The 17,636-nt window shown below is 44.5% G+C and overlaps 1 protein-coding gene across 1 annotated transcript; it reads right to left on the reverse strand.

Annotated features, from left to right (window-relative positions):
• Window positions 1-735: 735 nt before the first annotated feature.
• On the reverse strand, window positions 736-4,953 carry IZUMO1R (IZUMO1 receptor, JUNO). Its single transcript, XM_032295757.1, has 5 exons — window positions 4,163-4,953; window positions 3,088-3,228; window positions 2,168-2,377; window positions 1,590-1,725; window positions 736-1,463 (listed from the first exon to the last, which is right to left on the reverse strand). Exons 2-5 carry the CDS (start codon window positions 3,223-3,225, stop codon window positions 1,195-1,197), a joined length of 753 nt encoding a protein of 250 aa, XP_032151648.1. The 5' UTR covers window positions 3,226-3,228; window positions 4,163-4,953; the 3' UTR covers window positions 736-1,194.
• Window positions 4,954-17,636: the final 12,683 nt, after the last annotated feature.

A 17,636-nucleotide genomic window follows, 5' to 3' on the forward strand; every position in this document is an offset into this window, starting at 1 on the left:
AAAGAAAATGTTGTGGGGAAAGCATTAACTAGTGCTGGGAAGTCGCCTGGCTCCAGGCTCTGGAAGGTGCTGGGTGGGTAGGTCGGCTGCTGGTCCACTTACAGCCGAGGTGTGAGGTCAGGGCCCTGCCCCCAGTTCAATTCTAACGCTCCCTTCTGGAGGTCGTGGCACACTGAGGAGCATGCACTATCTCCTGGAAAACTGGTTGCTAGCTTTTTCCTTTTTCTTCCTTCTTTTTCATAAGCTAAATCCAACTAACTCATTCCCTTCAGCAGAGAGAGAAACCAAGGCAATCTTAATGAAGATCACAGGAGTTGCCCAAAGTCACATAGAAAGCAGAAAGGCCAGATTAGAACTTGGGTTTCCAAAATTTTAGACCAGTGTGCTGTGATTCTGGGGGTAAAATGAATGGGTTAAAAGGAAAGAGGGAAGCCTGGAAGCAGTCAACGTAGCTGCTTCAATTTTGGTAGCCAAAATAGAGCTGATGTGCCCGGTGGCCCCATCCCTTGCCCTGCCTTTAGGTCCTTTGTATGGAGTGTCACTTATTGAAAAAAAGGGGGCATTGAAAGTACTCCCATCAGAGAGGTGTTGTGAGGATGTGCAGCAGATATTAAGAAGTTAATAATTGTGAGGCAAGTAACAACCTAACTTTGAGACTTCGGTGCAGCAGGCAAACTGACTCCCGCTGTGTGCATGTTGGGTCCCTGCCCATAAAGCTAAGACAGGAAGTCAAGCAGAGGAGAGGTCAACCGCTGATTTATTGGAGACACCACTGGAGGACGGGAGGCCAGGGCTGCCACTATCAGCTGTCACAGAAAGGGGTGGGCGTGCACTGGACAGGAAGATCCTCGAGCCCCTTGAAAGCTCCCATCCCTCAAGGCAGGTGGGGGCCAGTCACCTTGCCACTCCCAGCCCCCAGCTGCCTCCCAGGCCAGCTACGGCAGAGCAGAGCAGTGGAAGGGGCCTCAGACCAAATGTACAGGGCTCAGGCACCAGCCGCTGAAGCCTCAGTGGTCACTTCCTTCCTCAGGCCCTTCCCTAGGAGCAGTGGCACGGGCTGGGGACTAGGTGGGACTGCAGTCCCTAGCCTGTGCCACTGCTTTTAGGGGAAGGCCTGAGGAAAGAGGTGGCCATGGCCTGGCCTGACCCATATTTGGTGGATGTGCAGGAGTATGGGAGGGAGTAGGAAGGCTCTCAGGAAAGGAAAGGCAGCAACTGGGAGCAGACAATGAGGGCGTAGGACAGTTCCCAGGATGGGGCAGGGCTGGCAAAGAGGTGGGCCACGGCCACGTTGGGGTTGCCCTGAGCAGGCTCAAACCACTTCTGGAGACACCTCCCGCTGTTCCGTCGCTCAGGGCTGGCCTTGAAGGAATTGCTCCAAGTCTTCTCACACAGGTCAGCTGGGGTGGGGAAGTAATGGGAGAAAGGGAGGCACTGGGCCCCTTTGGGGCAGCGGTTCTTCCCTGCAGGAGATGGAGGAGGGACAGCTTACCTCCTACTCCCTCATCCCTAGCCTTTGCATTTACCCCCTTGTGGGGGCCACCAAGGAGCCTGCTCCCCCCACCCAAGGCCTTGTCAGCACCACTCACCCTGACTCCAGTCCCAGCCGCCACGCCAGTTGGACTTGCAGGTGTAAGATGTGCGACAGTCTTCCCACCACTCCCTACAGTCCTCCTGGCACAGCGGTGCGTTCACAACTCGCTCTCCCTGCCCACTTGGGGCCGCCTGCATGTAGTCATAGCGGAGATCCGAACATTAATAGCAGATAAGTGAAGATGACTAATAGCTACAGTGGTATTTGTGCCAGGCACCATGTGTACATCATCTTTTATACAGTCTCTAAGTACTATTTTACAAATAATACCAATGAGGCTAAGAGATTTAATAGTTTGTCCTGGGCTGTACAGCTGGTAGGTAAGGAACATGAGACTGAAACTTGGGATCATCTAACTCCACCAAGCTTCCCTTGGTGATAGCCCCTCATTCCACTGTTGTCGGAACAGCCTCCCCCATGTGGTTCTCCAGCAGGGGCCTCTGGCTCTGCTCTTGTCCGCAGGGAGATAATACCTGCTCTTCTTACTAGCATCTTGGAGGCTTCAGCACAAGATTGGATGAAAGCGCTGGCTGTTAGCATAATAACACGGCATTGCACAGATCTGCCTCCTACCTCCCACCCCAGGCTACCCACTGGCCGGATCCAGGGCCCCAGGTTTGGGGAGCACTCATAGAAGCAGATGGCCTGGATGAAGTGCTTCCGACAGCCAGGCATCAGCAGTCCACAGTGAAACAGGCTGAAGTTGTAGAGTGGAGACACATCTAGGTGGGCTTCCCAGCTTGTCCTGAATGTGCAGCAGGCATTGTCCTTCCAGGGGATGCACTGAAGCCAGAGGAAGAAACAAAAGGCCCAGGCATAAGGGGCAAGGATCACTGAGTGTCTAGGGATGAAGGGCGGTGGAATGAAAATGTCCCTTAGGAGAAGGCCTGAGCAAGTGGGATGCCTTTAGCTGGCAAGCCCCTACGTAAGAGGAACCCTGATAATCTCTCGATATTTACCCAGAAAGCAGAGGCGCCTGCACACTGACTTTCTTACGCAGGCTGCTGCAGCCCTCTAGGAACACAACTTCTAGGCTCTCAGCTCCTGAGAGGCAGCAGAAGCATTTCAGGGCAAAACAGGTAGAAGAGCCTCAGCAAGACGCAGGGGAATCTGGGGTTGCATACCAGCTGTGTTCTTCCCCCCACATCCCTGGCAATTGCCTTTAGGAACTTGGGGAGAGGTCACTTAAGTCATATGCTTCCCCAGGACGTGTTGGCAGGAAGGCTTGTTTCATCTATGCTGGTCAGCAATGGACCTCTGGGATCACCATCTGCCCCTGCTTTCCCAGTGGCTGGAGCAGTCAGAAATGGGAACTTTGAATCACTTGGCGCTATGGTTTCAAAAAGGCATAGGCTATTTCCATCTAGTTGCTTTTGCTCAAATCCCAACCCCAGGAACCAAATGATCAGGGTTGATGAGGTCCAGAGACTACCTTGGCATTTATGTCCCTTCCCTGACCTTCCCTGTCCCGTCTGCAGGTCTGGCCTCTGTACCTCATCGTAGAGCTTGTCTTCTGGGCCAGGCTTTCCCTTGTGGTGTTTGGTATCCATGCAGATGTTGAGCAGCTCGTCCCCAGGCCAGGTGGGCATGATTGTCCACAGCTCTAGCAGGAGCAGCCACCACCATGCCATGGCCTGTTGCAGAGACACCCATGCTGCACACTCCATGGAAAGGATACCCCACTCTACCCCCTCCATCACAGCAGGCACTGAAAAAGCAGGATTGGCTTCAATCTTCCTCAAGTGACTGCAACACTCTGGCTGTTCCTAGAACCTTCTGTTGGAGGCAGCATCATGGAAAGTTAGGGCAGGTGAATAATCCTTGGAGGCCTGACAAAGTAGATCCTTGCTGCCCCAGTAGAGCCAGGGGCATGCCCAGGCTTAAGTCAGGCAGGAGGAACCTTCCACACTCAAAGCCTGATCCCCACCACAGGAGTGAGGAGGATGGCCCTTCCTTTGGTGTTCCTTGAGTACTGTATTTTCAACTCTGTTCTGGGTGGTGGTGGTAATGGGAGGTAGAGGAAAGAGAGACAAAACACAGCAAAAGGCAGAGGGGTCCTGGGCCTCAAGCTCCCAACCACTTAGGAAACAGGACCCCTCAGTTTGGTGACCCAGGAGCCCATGGCTCCCCCAGCCCCCTAGGTCTGGCATGAGCCTGATCTGGACCCATCATGGTGAAATTGGAAACTTCTAGCCTACCCTGAGCTAAGATCCTCAAACATCCTGGGGAGGAAGAGCCCAGCCCCCTCTTCAGAGCCCATTCTCAAGCCTAAATCTAAGGCTGTTTCTCTCCAGAGCACCAGTTTCACACTCAGCCATGGCCTCAAATAGTTTTAAAGAGTCAGGTCTGTTAGCTAAAAGGAGGAAAGATGCTGCCCCTTCCAGCACTCGCTTCACACTCACTTTCAAGGCAGGAGTCTCCAGGTGCTCCTGCTCCCTCCTACCCCTGAGACTGTGAGGCTGAGAGGAGTTCCATGTCCCGCCCACTTATTACCCAGCCTGGTTTCTACTAGGCTCAGGTGTAGGAGCAGAACTCCACGTGGCTCCCATTAAATAGCATCTGTCTCACCCAGCTCTGCAGGCCTCCTGTGGGTTCTGACGGAGTGTGCTTCCTCAGAGAAACAGAAACCCCCTCAAAGGCAAGATCCGGGCTCTTCAATAAGTTGCTGGGTTGAGCTCTCAGCTCTGCTACTCACTGGCTGACTGCCCTGGAGAAAATGACTCAAACTCTGTAAGTTTCCCCCTCTGTAAAGGAAGTTTTTATTATGGGATTGGGAAAAATGAAGAGAAAGTTCATGGAAAAAAAAAATGCTTGGCATTGTGCCTGGGACAGAGGAAGTCTTATGATTTTATTGTTTATTCTTTTATCTTTTTATATTTATCTTTTATCGTTTGTCCTCTGAAGACGCTCTCTGCACCGCCCTCCTATGTTCTGTTCTCTAGCTCTACCTGCCCCTTCGCTGTTAGCCAAGCATCAGCTCAGTCACCTGGTGGCTTTTCTGACAGTGTCCTCGCACAGCCCGCAGGAGCGAGGGTCCCTGCTGGAGAGCAGATCCAGCAGGCAGGATGCAGAGACAAAGTATGGCTTTGGAGACCCAAGAATTTAAATATATGAACAAAGCCAAGAAAGTCCCTGCATAACCCACCAAACAGCCTCCCTTAGCACACAGGAATCGCTGTCCTGTGAAATATTCTACAAGTGTTCTCAGCAGTGATAATATTTGCAAGACTATACTTTTCGGCTAAGGAGAGACTGGAAACTTGGATAGGATTCTTGGGAGAGTTCCAAAGATGATAAAAATGCTGGAAAAGGAGTATATTTCTTTGTTTTTATAATATGTTCTCTCTCTGAAAGAGAAGTAGCTGAAACCACTGAAGTTTTACTGATGCTAAGGAAATGAAAACACTGAAAGCATTTTTTAATGGAATAGAATAAAATGCATTCTGTGGTGTTCAGTTACACAATTGAGGTGTGAAACATGCTGAAAGATGGCATTCTCCACACCTGGGTAATCATAGCCACTGAATGCTGAGCACAAACAAGGGCCCAGGCACGAGGCTGGTGCTGTCTACAGGGTCTGATGTCTGAAAAAGTCCACCAGTGTGAACACCCTCCTTGATTTAGCTGTGGGGAAACTGAGGCTCAGTGGCGCGTCACAGAGCTGAGTTATAAACTCAGGTATACCCACTCCCTATCTAATGCTTAAGGACCAGATGAGGGGGAAACCTCCAGGACCAAAAGAGAAGATACGGTCCGGGTCTCAGGTGAAGTCTGCTTTTTTTTTTAAGTTAAATGCTACAATGCGGTTGTGCATGCATTGTGAGGTGTGTATTGGCTTTATTCTAGGACAGTGATGCTTCAACCCAGCCTCCCATGTCCCCACCTTAAGCAGAGCCTGGAGCCTCCTTTCGAGGGTCAGATACCACGTGGCAACAGCCCCTCTATAGCCTGACAGGGGGAGAAGCAGTCTCTCGTGTTCTGTTCAGTTCCTCATGAATATACAGGAAGCTCCAAGTCTTGACAAGGTAAGAGATTTGGGGTTTAAAATGGCTGTGGAGGTGCCAGAGCCAAGAATCCAGACATGATTATTGAAATGGAAATAGGTCCTCTGGTAACCATACTTCATAGGGAGGGAAGAAGGACGAAGGGCGACTTGCTAACGATCTCCAGGACAAAGCTGTAGGAAATGAGCTAAAATTGCAGCCAGCACAGATGCAGGTGGAGGGAGGGACGGAGGAATTACCCAGCGATCAAGGCTGCCTTTCAGAGAACCATCAGGCTGACCAGCATCTACTCTCGGCAGACACAGCTTGCAACCCTTGAGCAAAGCTCATTTTTGCCTTATTGTGACTGAGTCTTCCAGAGAAATCTGTTTTCCGACTGAAAGGAGATAAATCAAAGCTAACTGTAGATGAAGCCATTTGAAGCAGCTGATTCAAACCAATTTTTTTTCCTAAAACAACACAACGCACACATACAGCAAAACAGAACACTTAAATTTCCAAAAGAAGAGGTACAGCAGACTTCAGAAGGCTCCGAGGGAGGACGAGGAGGGCAGGGCAGTGGGTGAAGCAACCCAGCTGTAGCTCTGGATTGGGGCCACTGGGGATGCTGGGCAGTGATGACTTCCCTCCCCTCTCCCATCCTGAGGTCATCCCAGGGCCTGAAGCCCACTGAGTTCGAGAACAGGCTATGAAAGTGAAGAACTAGAGCCAAGAGTCTCCTGGTGAGAATCTGATGTCAGAGGCCAGCCGGAGGAGACTTCAGTGATTCAGAGTTCTTAGTGGGTCTCATGAATTCTCACCCAAAACCCTATTGACCATCCTGATCTAAACTCTTATCTGGTTTCTGGGTAGGGCAAGTAAACAGGGATATTAATTTATCCTTCCCTCTATGTCTATCCCATCGCCAGAGCTGTTGATTTAACTTTCTAAATCTCTCTTGAATTCACATCCCTTACTTACTGTCTGGACCATGATCAGCTCTTTCCTTAACTACTGCAACGACCTCCAAATTAGCTCTCCCGTCGTTTTCCAAAGCTTTAACTAGCAGCGATAATGATGTGATTTCTCAGTATTTGTTTTAAATTTGTATACATTTAAGGGGTACAAGTGCAGCTTGGTTACATGGATATATTGCATAGTGATGAAGTCTACGCTTTTAGTGTACCCACTACCCGAGTGACGTACACTGTACTCATTATATAATTTCTCATACCTCACCCCCTCCTGCCCTTCGGAATCTCTAATGTCTGTTATTCCATGCTCCATGTCCATGTGTACACATCATTCAAACTAGCTTCCACTTTTAAGTGAGAAAATGCAGTATTTGACTTTTTGTTTGAGTTGTTTTACTTAAGACAGTGGCTTCAGTTCCATCCATGTTACTGCAAAAAACAGGATTTCATTCTTTTGTATGGATGAATAGTGTTTCATTGTATATTACCATTTTTACTTTATCCATTCATCTGTTAATGGACACTTAGGTTGATTTACTATTGTAAACATAAGAATGCAGGTACATTTTTTCATATAATTATTTCTTTTATCAGTATTTTAATTATGAAAGTCTTCAAACATAAAGTTGAGATAATTTTATAGTGAACTCTCATATGCCAACCACTTAGATTTCACCATTACCATTTTATTATATTTTCTTTATTATATATTTAGCCAACTATCCTTTTCTGCATTGAGGTATCAGTCTTACTATTTTTTATGCATTTCAAAGTTAATTGCAGACATCAGCAAACTGATGTCTTACTAAGTAATTCAAACATGCGTATCATTAACCAGTGTTCAACATTTGTTTGCAGTCTTGTTTTTCAGAATGATCTTTTAAAAATGTAAGGACAGTTATGATACTCCCATGTTTAAAACCTTTTTAGGCCTTAAGGTAAGTCCCAGGTCCTTAACATGGCACACCAGCTCTTTTAACTGTGGTTTTAATTTACTTTTCAATCTTAATCTGTTTTCATTGCTCTCACTGGTGCTCTGGGCACTCCTGAGGCCTGACAGCCTGTCATTGCACTGCCCCTTGCAGGGGCCCCTCTTCCAGAGCTGTTCTGCCATAGCTGGCGCTCTGTGTCTAGGGATACCTACTCCTCAATTTTCAGACCTGACGACTCCCCGTCAGGGAAGCTTGCATGGCTGTCATGGGCTGGTGAGATGTCTCTTGGAGCTTATGCTTGCTGCAACCATTGCACGTACCTCCTGCCTTGGAAATCAATTCCTGCAGACGGGCTCAACCTTGCCTCTCTTTGGTAAGCAGCTCCAGGAAGACAGAATGGTCACAGGGTCAAACATAGTCCCTGGCCCAGAGTGCATACTCCGCAATTTGTTGAGTAAATAAGGACAGATACCTGAGTAGAATAAAACTGCATTTTTTTTTTTTTTTGAAACAGAGTCTTGTTCTGTCACCCCAGCTGGCTCACTGCAACCTCTGCCTCCTGGGTTCAAGCGATTCTCCTGCTTCAGCCTCCCCAGTAGCTGGGATTACAGGTGTGCACCACCATGCCCAGCTAATTTTTTGTATTTTTAGTAGAGACGGGATTTCACCATGTTGGCCAGGCTGGTCTCAAACTCCTGACCTCAAGTGATCCACCTGCCTCAGCCTCCCAAAGTGTTGGGATTACAGGCGTGAGCCACTGTGCCTGGCCCAAACTGTAGTTCTTGAAAACAGTTTTAACTCAGACACTTCCCCAGTTTAATCTGACCTATTCTGTCTCTTTCCCACCTCTCTTCCTTCCTGCTGCTGACTGTATCAGAGAGTGTTAATAACTAGCAACTAAGGTTTGTGTGCAGTTTTACAATATGTAGTTGTTCTTGATACATTTTTAATCCACCCAGCATCTCTTCATGGAATATTAATTCAGACACTTCCCTAGTTTAACCTGACCTATCCCATCTCTCCCTTTCCCCTCTCTTCTTTGCCTTCCTCCCTCCCTTTCTTCTCCTTTATCATGTGCTCACCTATCCTTCTCTCTAACTTAAGGTGACGCCTCCCTTCTCTCTCCTCCAACTCCCCATCCTTCTTCCCATCTCTTCCCTCTTTTCTTTCTCTTCTTCCTCCCTTCCCTCCCCTCTCCTCTCTTCCTTCCTATCTTGTCTTTCTTTGCCTTCCCTCCCCTGTTCTTCCTCCTTCTAGTTTATAATGACCTCTCCTCTCAGCCTTTGCTCCCCACCCCTCCCCTCCCTGCCCTTCCTCTTCCAGTTTTCTTCCTTACTCCCAGATTTTCCAACCAGAGCCTCTTCAGTTTCTGATAATTTCTGTGAGATTTCAGAGTGTTAATGCTGGGGCCTCTCATCACCACTTGAAGAAGGCTGCTTTTTAGGTCTAATCACCAGAAGGGAAATGAGTGCGAAGCTCATCAAGTGTTGAAGAGAGTCCAAGTAAGGGGAGAACAGAGAGCAAAACACCATCGTTCTGTGGATAAGGAATTAACTGAAAATTACTGACAGGGGAGAAAGCTATGGCACAAAGACAAATGTCACTTCTTATTTTCTTTCTCAGGCTGATGGCTCCCTTGCTCTTCATCACACTCATACTTATGTCACATTGTCACATTCAAAACAGGCTGCTGCTGGGTATACCAGAGACCATTAATAGCTAGTAACTAAGATTTGCATGCAGTTTTACAATATGTAACTGTTCTCCATACATTGTCTTTTTTTAATGGCATCTTGCTTCATTGCCTAGGCTGGAGTGCAATGGCACGATCTCAGCTCACTGCAACCTCTGTCTCCCAGGTTCAAGCAATTCTCCTGCCTCAGCCTCCTCAGTAGCTGGGATTACAGACACATGACACCATGCCTGGATAATTTTTGTATTTTTAGTAGAGACACGGTTTCACCATGTTGGCCAGGCTGGTCTTGAACTCCTGACCTCAAGTGATCTGTCCAAAGTGCTGGGAGGCATAAGCCGCCATGCCCATCCTCTTAATACGTTTTCAGTCCGCCCAACATCACTTCCTGGAACTGCCTTGGACCCTAAGTTCTTCCACAACTACCAAACTCTTTTCTTCCTAGCCATGTTTTCTATAAAACCTTTGTATGTTCATGATGGTTCCTCTGTGTCACCTCATGTTCATTATCCCTCCCTGCTGCCTGGCTCCACCACTGTTCCCTGGAATCCACTCTTACCACATTTTGTAGGAGCCTCTAAACTATTCAATCAAGTGGGCAAGGTCCATCTGTATCCTTCCTGACCCCTCAGCTGCCTTTGACCAAAGCACTCAGTGTCCCTGGGCTTCTTGAAACTCTCCTCTTCCTGGATTCTCAGGGCTTTCCTCCTACATCTCAAATAGTTCCTTGTTGGTCTCTTTGATAGGTTCCATTTCCTCCATCTGCCCTTTAAGTGCTTTTGGGGCTCTGTTCTTGGGCCTCTTCTTAGGGTACACTGTCTCTCTGGGCAGCCCCACCCTCAACATGGCTTCAGTGATAATCTATATGTGGGTACTCTTAAATCTCTCTCTCCAGTCGCAATCTGTAGAATTACACACCTACATACTTCCAATGGTATTGGATTTGAATTTCTCACAGGCATCATACACTTAACTGTTCTTAGCTCCTCATTCAATCTCCTTTTCTATACTGGCTAGTGGGATCCCTTCCCTCCAGTCACCCTGCCTGGAGCTATGCTGGACCCATCTTCCTCTGCCACCTCATGCAAATATTTTAACATGATAATTTGAGCCTCTACATCATCTGACATGTGCTATGACAGAAACCTCTCTCTCCCCCCCCCATCCCATCCTCACCCTGCTCTCTGAATGAGCCGTCACTGCTCTGTTCGTTTGCATCTGCAGCTCCATCTGCTGGGAATGACCTTTCCCTGCTTCTCCACTGGGCTGCTCATCATCTCAGTCTCTGCACAGGCACCATCATCATAAGAGAACCTGCTTTTGCCCCTTCTTCTGTGAACTCCCATGGCATTCAGTGCTTCTTTTCAGCATCATGATTAATACAGGGTAATACTATCTTCTGCATATTTGCTTGCGCCTCCCTCCTTAGACCCTGGAGTTCCTTAAGAGTGAGGACTTTATTGTTGTGTATTAGTCTGTTCTCACACTGCTATGAAGAAATATGCAAGACTGGGTAGTTTATAAAGGAAAGAGGTTTAATTGACTCATAATTCCACATGGCTTGGGAGGCCTAAAGAAACTTACAATCATGGTGGAAAGTAAAGGAGCAGCAGGCACCTTCTTCACAGGGTGGCAGGACCAAGTGAGTGCAAGCAGGGGAAATGCCAGATGCGTATAAAACCATCAGATCTTGTGAGACTCACTATCATGAGAACAGCATGGGGGAAACTGCCTCCATGATCCATTATCTCCACCTGGCCCTGCCTTGGACTCATGGGATTACGGGGTTTATAATTCAAGATGAGATTTTGGGTGGGGACACAGCCTAACCATATCACCTTCTGTTAACAGCTCCAGCCAGTTGGTGGTACACAGAAGAGCCTCTCAATGTTTGAATACATGAGTGAGTGAGTGAATGGGATGTGTTAGGTGTGACAATCCATGGGACCTGGACCTGGGGTAGAACTCAGTGTTTCTGACTCCAGGCTGTGCTCTTTCCTCACAGTCCAATTTTCAGTAAATACCCCCTCATGCCAACCTAGTATGCTTAAAATGAAAAGTGCTTCAGTAGGCACAAACTAATCAGTAGCTCCTCTCAAAGGATCTTGAAACACTCCTACACATGTTCTCTTAGACTGGGACAATTTTGCATGGGTATAATACATATGGTCCAATGGCCCCCTGCAGGCATGGCTGCCCAGAGCATGACTCTTAGTGTGGCTGTGTCCTCCCCACATCTCCTCCCTTCACCATCCAAGGATGTAAGTCAACGGTGGTATCAGCCTTAGAATTTTATCAATAATCCTATCCTTCCCTATGTGGGAAAGACAGGGCCCCAAACTCCAGCTGAACGAAAATGTCTTCAGTACTTTCAACTCTGTGATCACGGTTGCTCCAAGTTTCTGTACATGCTGTTCTTTTCCACATGGGACCTCCCCCACCATCCTCAAAACATGGAGTATCTTCTGTTAGCTGACTTGTTATTTTAGATCTCAAATTGAATATATCTACAGCCAAGGAAGCCCAAATCTGGGGTAAGTGTCCGTCCAGGTAGTCTCTCATAGCTCTCGGGTTATCTCCATCACGACACATGCCACACTATTCCAGAACTGCCTTGCCACTCAGGTGTTCCCCATTGGGCTGTAAACTCCTAGACTAGTAGAGACTGTGTCTGTCAATCTCACCCCTATAACCACAGTTCTGGGTACATGATAGGCACTCAATAGGTATTTGTTAAATGAATAAGTGTTTTTTCGGTTAAAGAAAAAAAGTAAACTCCTATGATTCATTTTTGACAAGAAGCTTACCAGGAAAAATTCTGGGAAATCTAAGTTCCTGTGTATGGTCATTTTTTATGGTCATATACATTTGTGATATGCAGGTGTTTAGATTCCTATTTTGTAAAAAATGATTGTTTTTCTTCTCTTTATTCACCTCTCACCTATTGCTAGGTGACCTGTGTCTTGCCAGGCTCCTCTTCCTGCCTCCTCACCGCTCTATAAACCAGGAGGCTTGGCAGATGCAATTGGTGAATTGTTTTTTTCCCCCTTAGGCAAGTACACAATTTCAAGCTTGAAGAATGGAATTGGTCAGGTTATACTTCATAGACTAGAGAAAACAAATATGCATCTTTCTGGATTTGTTTTAGTCTTTGTCTTACATTAAAAATGTCTGAGAATTCTCACAGAAGGGTTGGAAGGTACACAATGTAGTTCATAGTTTTTATAGAAAGAAAATAAAGGAAAGTAAATAGTTTTAAGGTGGCAAATATTTGGCTTCTTATGCCCTTGTGCTTACAAATGAAACGACAGAGAGAGGAAAATCAATTTTCCAGAGGCTGTGGGTAAATTGCCTTGCAAGACAATCATTAAGCAGTTGCCATTTCTAGAAAAGTAAATTTTGTGACTCTTCAGTGACCTTTATTATAGACCAATGGGATGTAACATTATGTGACGTTTTTAATTGCTTTATTTAAGACTTAAGTCTCTGAAAAATGTTAATGGTTGGGAATTCAAAGACTTCAATTTATGAAACAATAATAGATTTTAAGTTGCTAAGTATCTCCTCATATTTGAGTTGATGGTTCTGTTTTATGATCAAAATCTACGGAATATCTGGTTGCAATGCATACTGGGGCTTAAGAGGAACCATTGAGGCTCTTGCTGAATTGCCCTTAAAAACAAAGCATTGCACTGATTCATAAAAATGTGGAAAGGCTTTATCTCCTCTACCTGCCAAATTCCTTGGCATGGTGTTGTCTTTGAATCTGGAAGAAATGTTCTGGGGTTATTTCTACTGAAGGATAAATGGTCTCTTTGGGTAAAGTGAAGGAACCCAGGATATGAGAATGTTGTTCTCAGAGGTGTGTCTTACCCTTCCATGAAGAAGGGGAAGGCAACTAAGATTTCTCAAGCATTGGCCCTGTTCCAGTTCCCATACCAAACTTTTGACACAACCCATCTCACTGCCTGTCTGCTAGTTGAGGGCAAAGATTGTGTCATATATGAATGTCTTTGGGAATATAACAGTTTACATTGATTGGTATGAATGACTACTGAATGAAGGAATGAGCAAAAAATCCTATGTAGGTGTTCTAAACCCATTTTTAAAGATCACCTCGGAGAAGTTAAGTTGTTCAGTCTTATCTCCTTATCATACAACAGAAGATATATTAGTAATAATTAAGTTTATTTATTTATTTTGTTTGAGACAGGCTCTCACTTTGTTACCCAGGCTAGAGTGCAGTGGCATGATCACAGCTCACTGCAGCCTCAAATTCCAGGGCTCAAGTGATCCTCCCACCTCAGCCCTCCAAGTGGCTGGGACTACAGGCATGCGCCACCACACCGGGCTATTTTCTTTTTCTTTGCAGAGATGGGCCTCGCTATTTTGCTCAGGCTGGTCTGAAACTGCCAGGCTTAAGGGATCATCCCACCTCAGCTTTCCGAAGTGCTGGGATTACAGGTGTGAGCCACCATACCTGGCCAATAGTTAACCTTATATCACAGTACAGTACAGAACACAGTACTTGTGTTCTTAATGACAAGCATATATTCTGAGAAATGTGTTATTAGGCAATTTTGACATCATGTAAACATCATAGAGTGTACTTAAACCTAGAGGATATAGCCTACCACGCACCTAGGCTAATATAATGGTATAGCCTATTGTTTCTAGGCTACAAACCTATGCAGGCTACAAACCTAGGCAGCATGTTACTGTACTGAATACTGTAGGCAATTGTAACACAATAATAAGTATTTTTACATTTAAACATACAAAAGGTACAGTAAAAATATAGTATTATGGTCTAATGGGGCCACCGTCATCACTGTCATATGTGGTCTACTCTTTGTATTTAAGCTACAAAATATGAAAGGAAAAGAGTGAATATCATCCAAGAATCTGCATTCTGTCCTATGGAAAGGATTAGCATTTTCTGTACACAGAATAGTTGTGTCATGTTAGGGGGAAGTATCACATTGTTGTCTTTATTTGGATATTAAATATGGCTTAAGGGGATATGTATGGGCACCAGGTTGTTAAAGGGTGGATTCATGTGGTTGTTATGTATCAAATTGCCCCCTATTAGCAATAAAAATGGTCATCTCAGTGTTGCGGGGAAGGTATTTTGTATCTCTTGTTAAAGCCCATAATCGGTGGTGAGCAATGGAACAAGGATCTGAGTTCCAGTCTATCTAGCTTCAAGTCTGTGCTCCCCCTATTCTCCATTAAAAAGAAAATAAAAGTCTGTTGAATGTCTCATTGGCAATTAAATCTAATAATAAAATCTGAAAAGCTTAAACACCTGCATGTGGCAGCCACTGGGCCAAGTATGTCACTTAGGTTATCATACAGCAACCCTAAATGCCAACACCCCAACTATGGTCATGAAGAAACTGGGGTTTAGAATATCTCTATTTTTTGCTTCACTTTACCATGAACCATTCTCTGAAGGATGTTTTCTGAAGTTCTAGTCTCCAAAATAACAGATTCTTTCCATGATGAAAATGTTTGGGAAACATTGTGTTACCACTACCTCCCGAGGACTTAAAGTGTACATGCACAATGTGTTACAGACATTGTGTCAAGACATTTCTTTTTTTTAGACAGAGTCTTGCTCTGTCACCTAGGCTGGAGTACAGTGGCATGATCTTGGCTCACTGCAACTTCTACCTCCTGGGTTTAAGTGCTTCTCCTGCCTCACTCTTCTAGTGAGTAGCTGGGACTACAGGCACATGCCACTACGCCTGGCTAACTTTTGCATTTTTAGCAAAGACGGGGTTTTACTAGGTTGGCTAGGCTGGTCTGGAATTCCTGACCTCGGGTTATCCACCCACCTTGGCCTCCCAAAGTTCTGGTGTTGCAGATGTGAGTCACCACATCCAGCCAGGACATTTCTTGTATTCCATTTAACACAGCATTTCAAACATATTTGACTACAGCGGCTCTTTTGTGTGTTACACTCATTAACATCATGGCATGAGACTTCTGCCAAGCAGACTTAGAAAAACTTTGGCTTGCTATGGTAGCACCAGGCATGATTTTCACAGGAGCAACTGTAGGCAGGTTCTCAGACCATGTTGAGCTACTAGGTCATGTTTATTACCTAGATAATGCTTAATGTTTGTTTATTACATGTTTGCTGAAAATCTTGTATGGGCTGAATTTCTGTTCAGAGGAGTCTCATTTTGCTCATAGGCTGTACGTCACATTCCTGCAAAAGCCAATTCTTGCACCTGTTGGCAAAACGAACCAGAGGACCTCTAGATTATTTTCTTATTTTTTTGTTGTGTGCCGTTTTGATTCCTACCTCATCTCCTTTTCTGTATGTTTCTCAGTTATTTTCTTAGTGGTTACCCTGGATATTATGATTAACTTCCTAAATTTCTTTGAATTGATACCAATTAACTTCAACAGCATACAAATCTCTGCTCCTGTACAACTGTACTCCCTCTTTACACTACTGTGTTAACAGTTACATCTTTATACATTGTGTGACCATTAATAGAAATTTATAATTAGTGCTTCTTGCATTTATATTTTAAATAATATAGGGAAAGAAAGATGAGTTGCCAACCAAAAATACAATAACCCCATCTTTTATATTAATATTCATCTATGTTGTTACCTTTACTGGTATACTTTATTTCTTCATATTGTTTTGAATCACTGTCTAGTGTCTGTTGATTTCATTCTGAAAGACTGCTTTTAGCATTTCTTGTAGGGCAGGACTGCTAGCAATAAACTTTCTCAGTTATCTGAGAATGTCTTCATTTCATTAAAGTTTTCAAAGAATATTTTTATAAACATAAAATTCTTAATTTATAGATTTTAAACTATGTCACCCCATTGCCTTTTGGCCTTTATGGTTTCTGATGAGAAACAAGATGTTAAACTTAGTGATGATTGCTTGTGTATGACTAGATGCTTCTCTCCTGCAACTTGCAAAAATTGTCCTAGGTTTTTTTTTGTGTGTGTGTGTGACAGTTTGATTAACATTGTAGCTCAGTGTAGATGTCTTACAGTTTATTCTACTTGGAGTGTGTTGAATTTCTTGGATGTATAGATTCATGTCTTTTATCAAATTTAAGCCATTTTAGCCATGATTTCTTCAAATAGCTTTTTGCCTCTATCTCTCCTTTCCTCCTGGGATGTTTCTTGGTATGCTTGATGGGGTCCCAATGTTCCCTTAGACCCTGTTCCTTTTTCTTTTAAAAGATAACTGTTTATTTTTTAAATTTTATTTCAGTACTTTTTGGGGAACAGGTGGTTTTTTATTGCATGGATAAGTTCTTTAATGGTGATTTCTGAGATTTGGTGCACCCTTCACCCAAGCAGTGGACACTGTACCCAGTGTGTAGTCTTTTTATCCCTTACTGCCTTCCCTCCCTCCCCCAACTGAGTCCCCAAAGTGCTTTGTATCATTCTTATGCCTTTGCATCCTCATAGTTTAGCTCCCACTTATAAGTGAGAATATACAATATTTGCTTTTCCATTCCTGAGTTGCTTCACTTTGAATAATGGTCTCCAATTCCATCCATGTTACTGTGAATGCCATTATTTCATTCCTTTTTATGACTATGTCCCATGGTATGTATGTGATCTATATAACATCATTACTCATTGGTTGATGGGCATTTAGGCTGGTTCCATATTTTTGCAATTGTGAATTGTGCTGCTATAAACATGTATGTGCAAGTGTCTTTTTCATATAATGACTTCTTTTCCTCTGGTTAGGTAAACAGTAGTGGGAATGCTGGATCAAATTGTAGCTCTACTTTTAGTTCTTTAAGGAATCTCCATACTGTTTTCCATGGTGGTTGTACTAATTTGCATTCTCACCAACAGTGTAAAAGTGTTCTTTTTTCACCACATCCATGCCAGCATATGCAATTTTTTGATATTTTAATTATAGCCATTCTTGCAGGAGTAACCTCATTGTGGTTTTGACTTGCATTTCCCTGATAATTAGTAATGTGAGCATTTTTTCATATTTTTATTGGCCATTTGTATATCTTCTTTTGAGATATACAAATATCTTTTTGATGGGATTATTTGTTTTATTTTTCTTGCTGATTTGTTTGAGTTCCTTGTAGATTCTGGATATGGTCCTTTGTTGGATGCATAGTTGGCGAAGATTTTCTCCCATTCTCCCGTTCCATGGACTGCCTGTTTGCTCTGCTAATTATTTGTTTTGCTGTGCAAAAGCTTTTTAGCTAAATTAGGTCCCATCTATTTATCTTAGTTTTTGTTGCATTTGTTTTTGGTTTCTTAGTCATGAACTCTTTGCCTAAGCCAATGTCTAGAAGAGTTTTTCTGATATTATGTTCTAGAGTTTATATGGCTTTAGGTCTTATTTTAAGTCTTTGATCCATCTCGAGTTGATTTTTGTAAAAGGTGAGAGATGAGCATCCAGTTTCATTCTTCCATAGGTGGCTTGTCAATATCTCAGCACCA

The sequence above is a fragment of the Sapajus apella genome, unplaced genomic scaffold (genome assembly GCF_009761245.1).
Source record: "Sapajus apella isolate SASKATOON/1434 unplaced genomic scaffold, GSC_monkey_1.0 scaffold34, whole genome shotgun sequence".
NCBI lineage: Eukaryota > Metazoa > Chordata > Mammalia > Primates > Cebidae > Sapajus > Sapajus apella.

Bases quoted from the DNA above. Each gene is read 5' to 3' on its own strand.
- IZUMO1R (XM_032295757.1), bottom strand. From the start codon at position 3,225: ATGGCATGGTGGTGGCTGCTCCTGCTAGAGCTGTGGACAATCATGCCC. The intron at 2,378-3,087 runs GTACAGAGGCCA...CTCTGGCTTCAG, and splicing joins AAGACAAGCTCTACGATGAG to TGCATCCCCTGGAAGGACAA. The intron at 1,464-1,589 runs GTGAGTGGTGCT...CATCTCCTGCAG, and splicing joins CGGCTGGGACTGGAGTCAGG to GGAAGAACCGCTGCCCCAAA.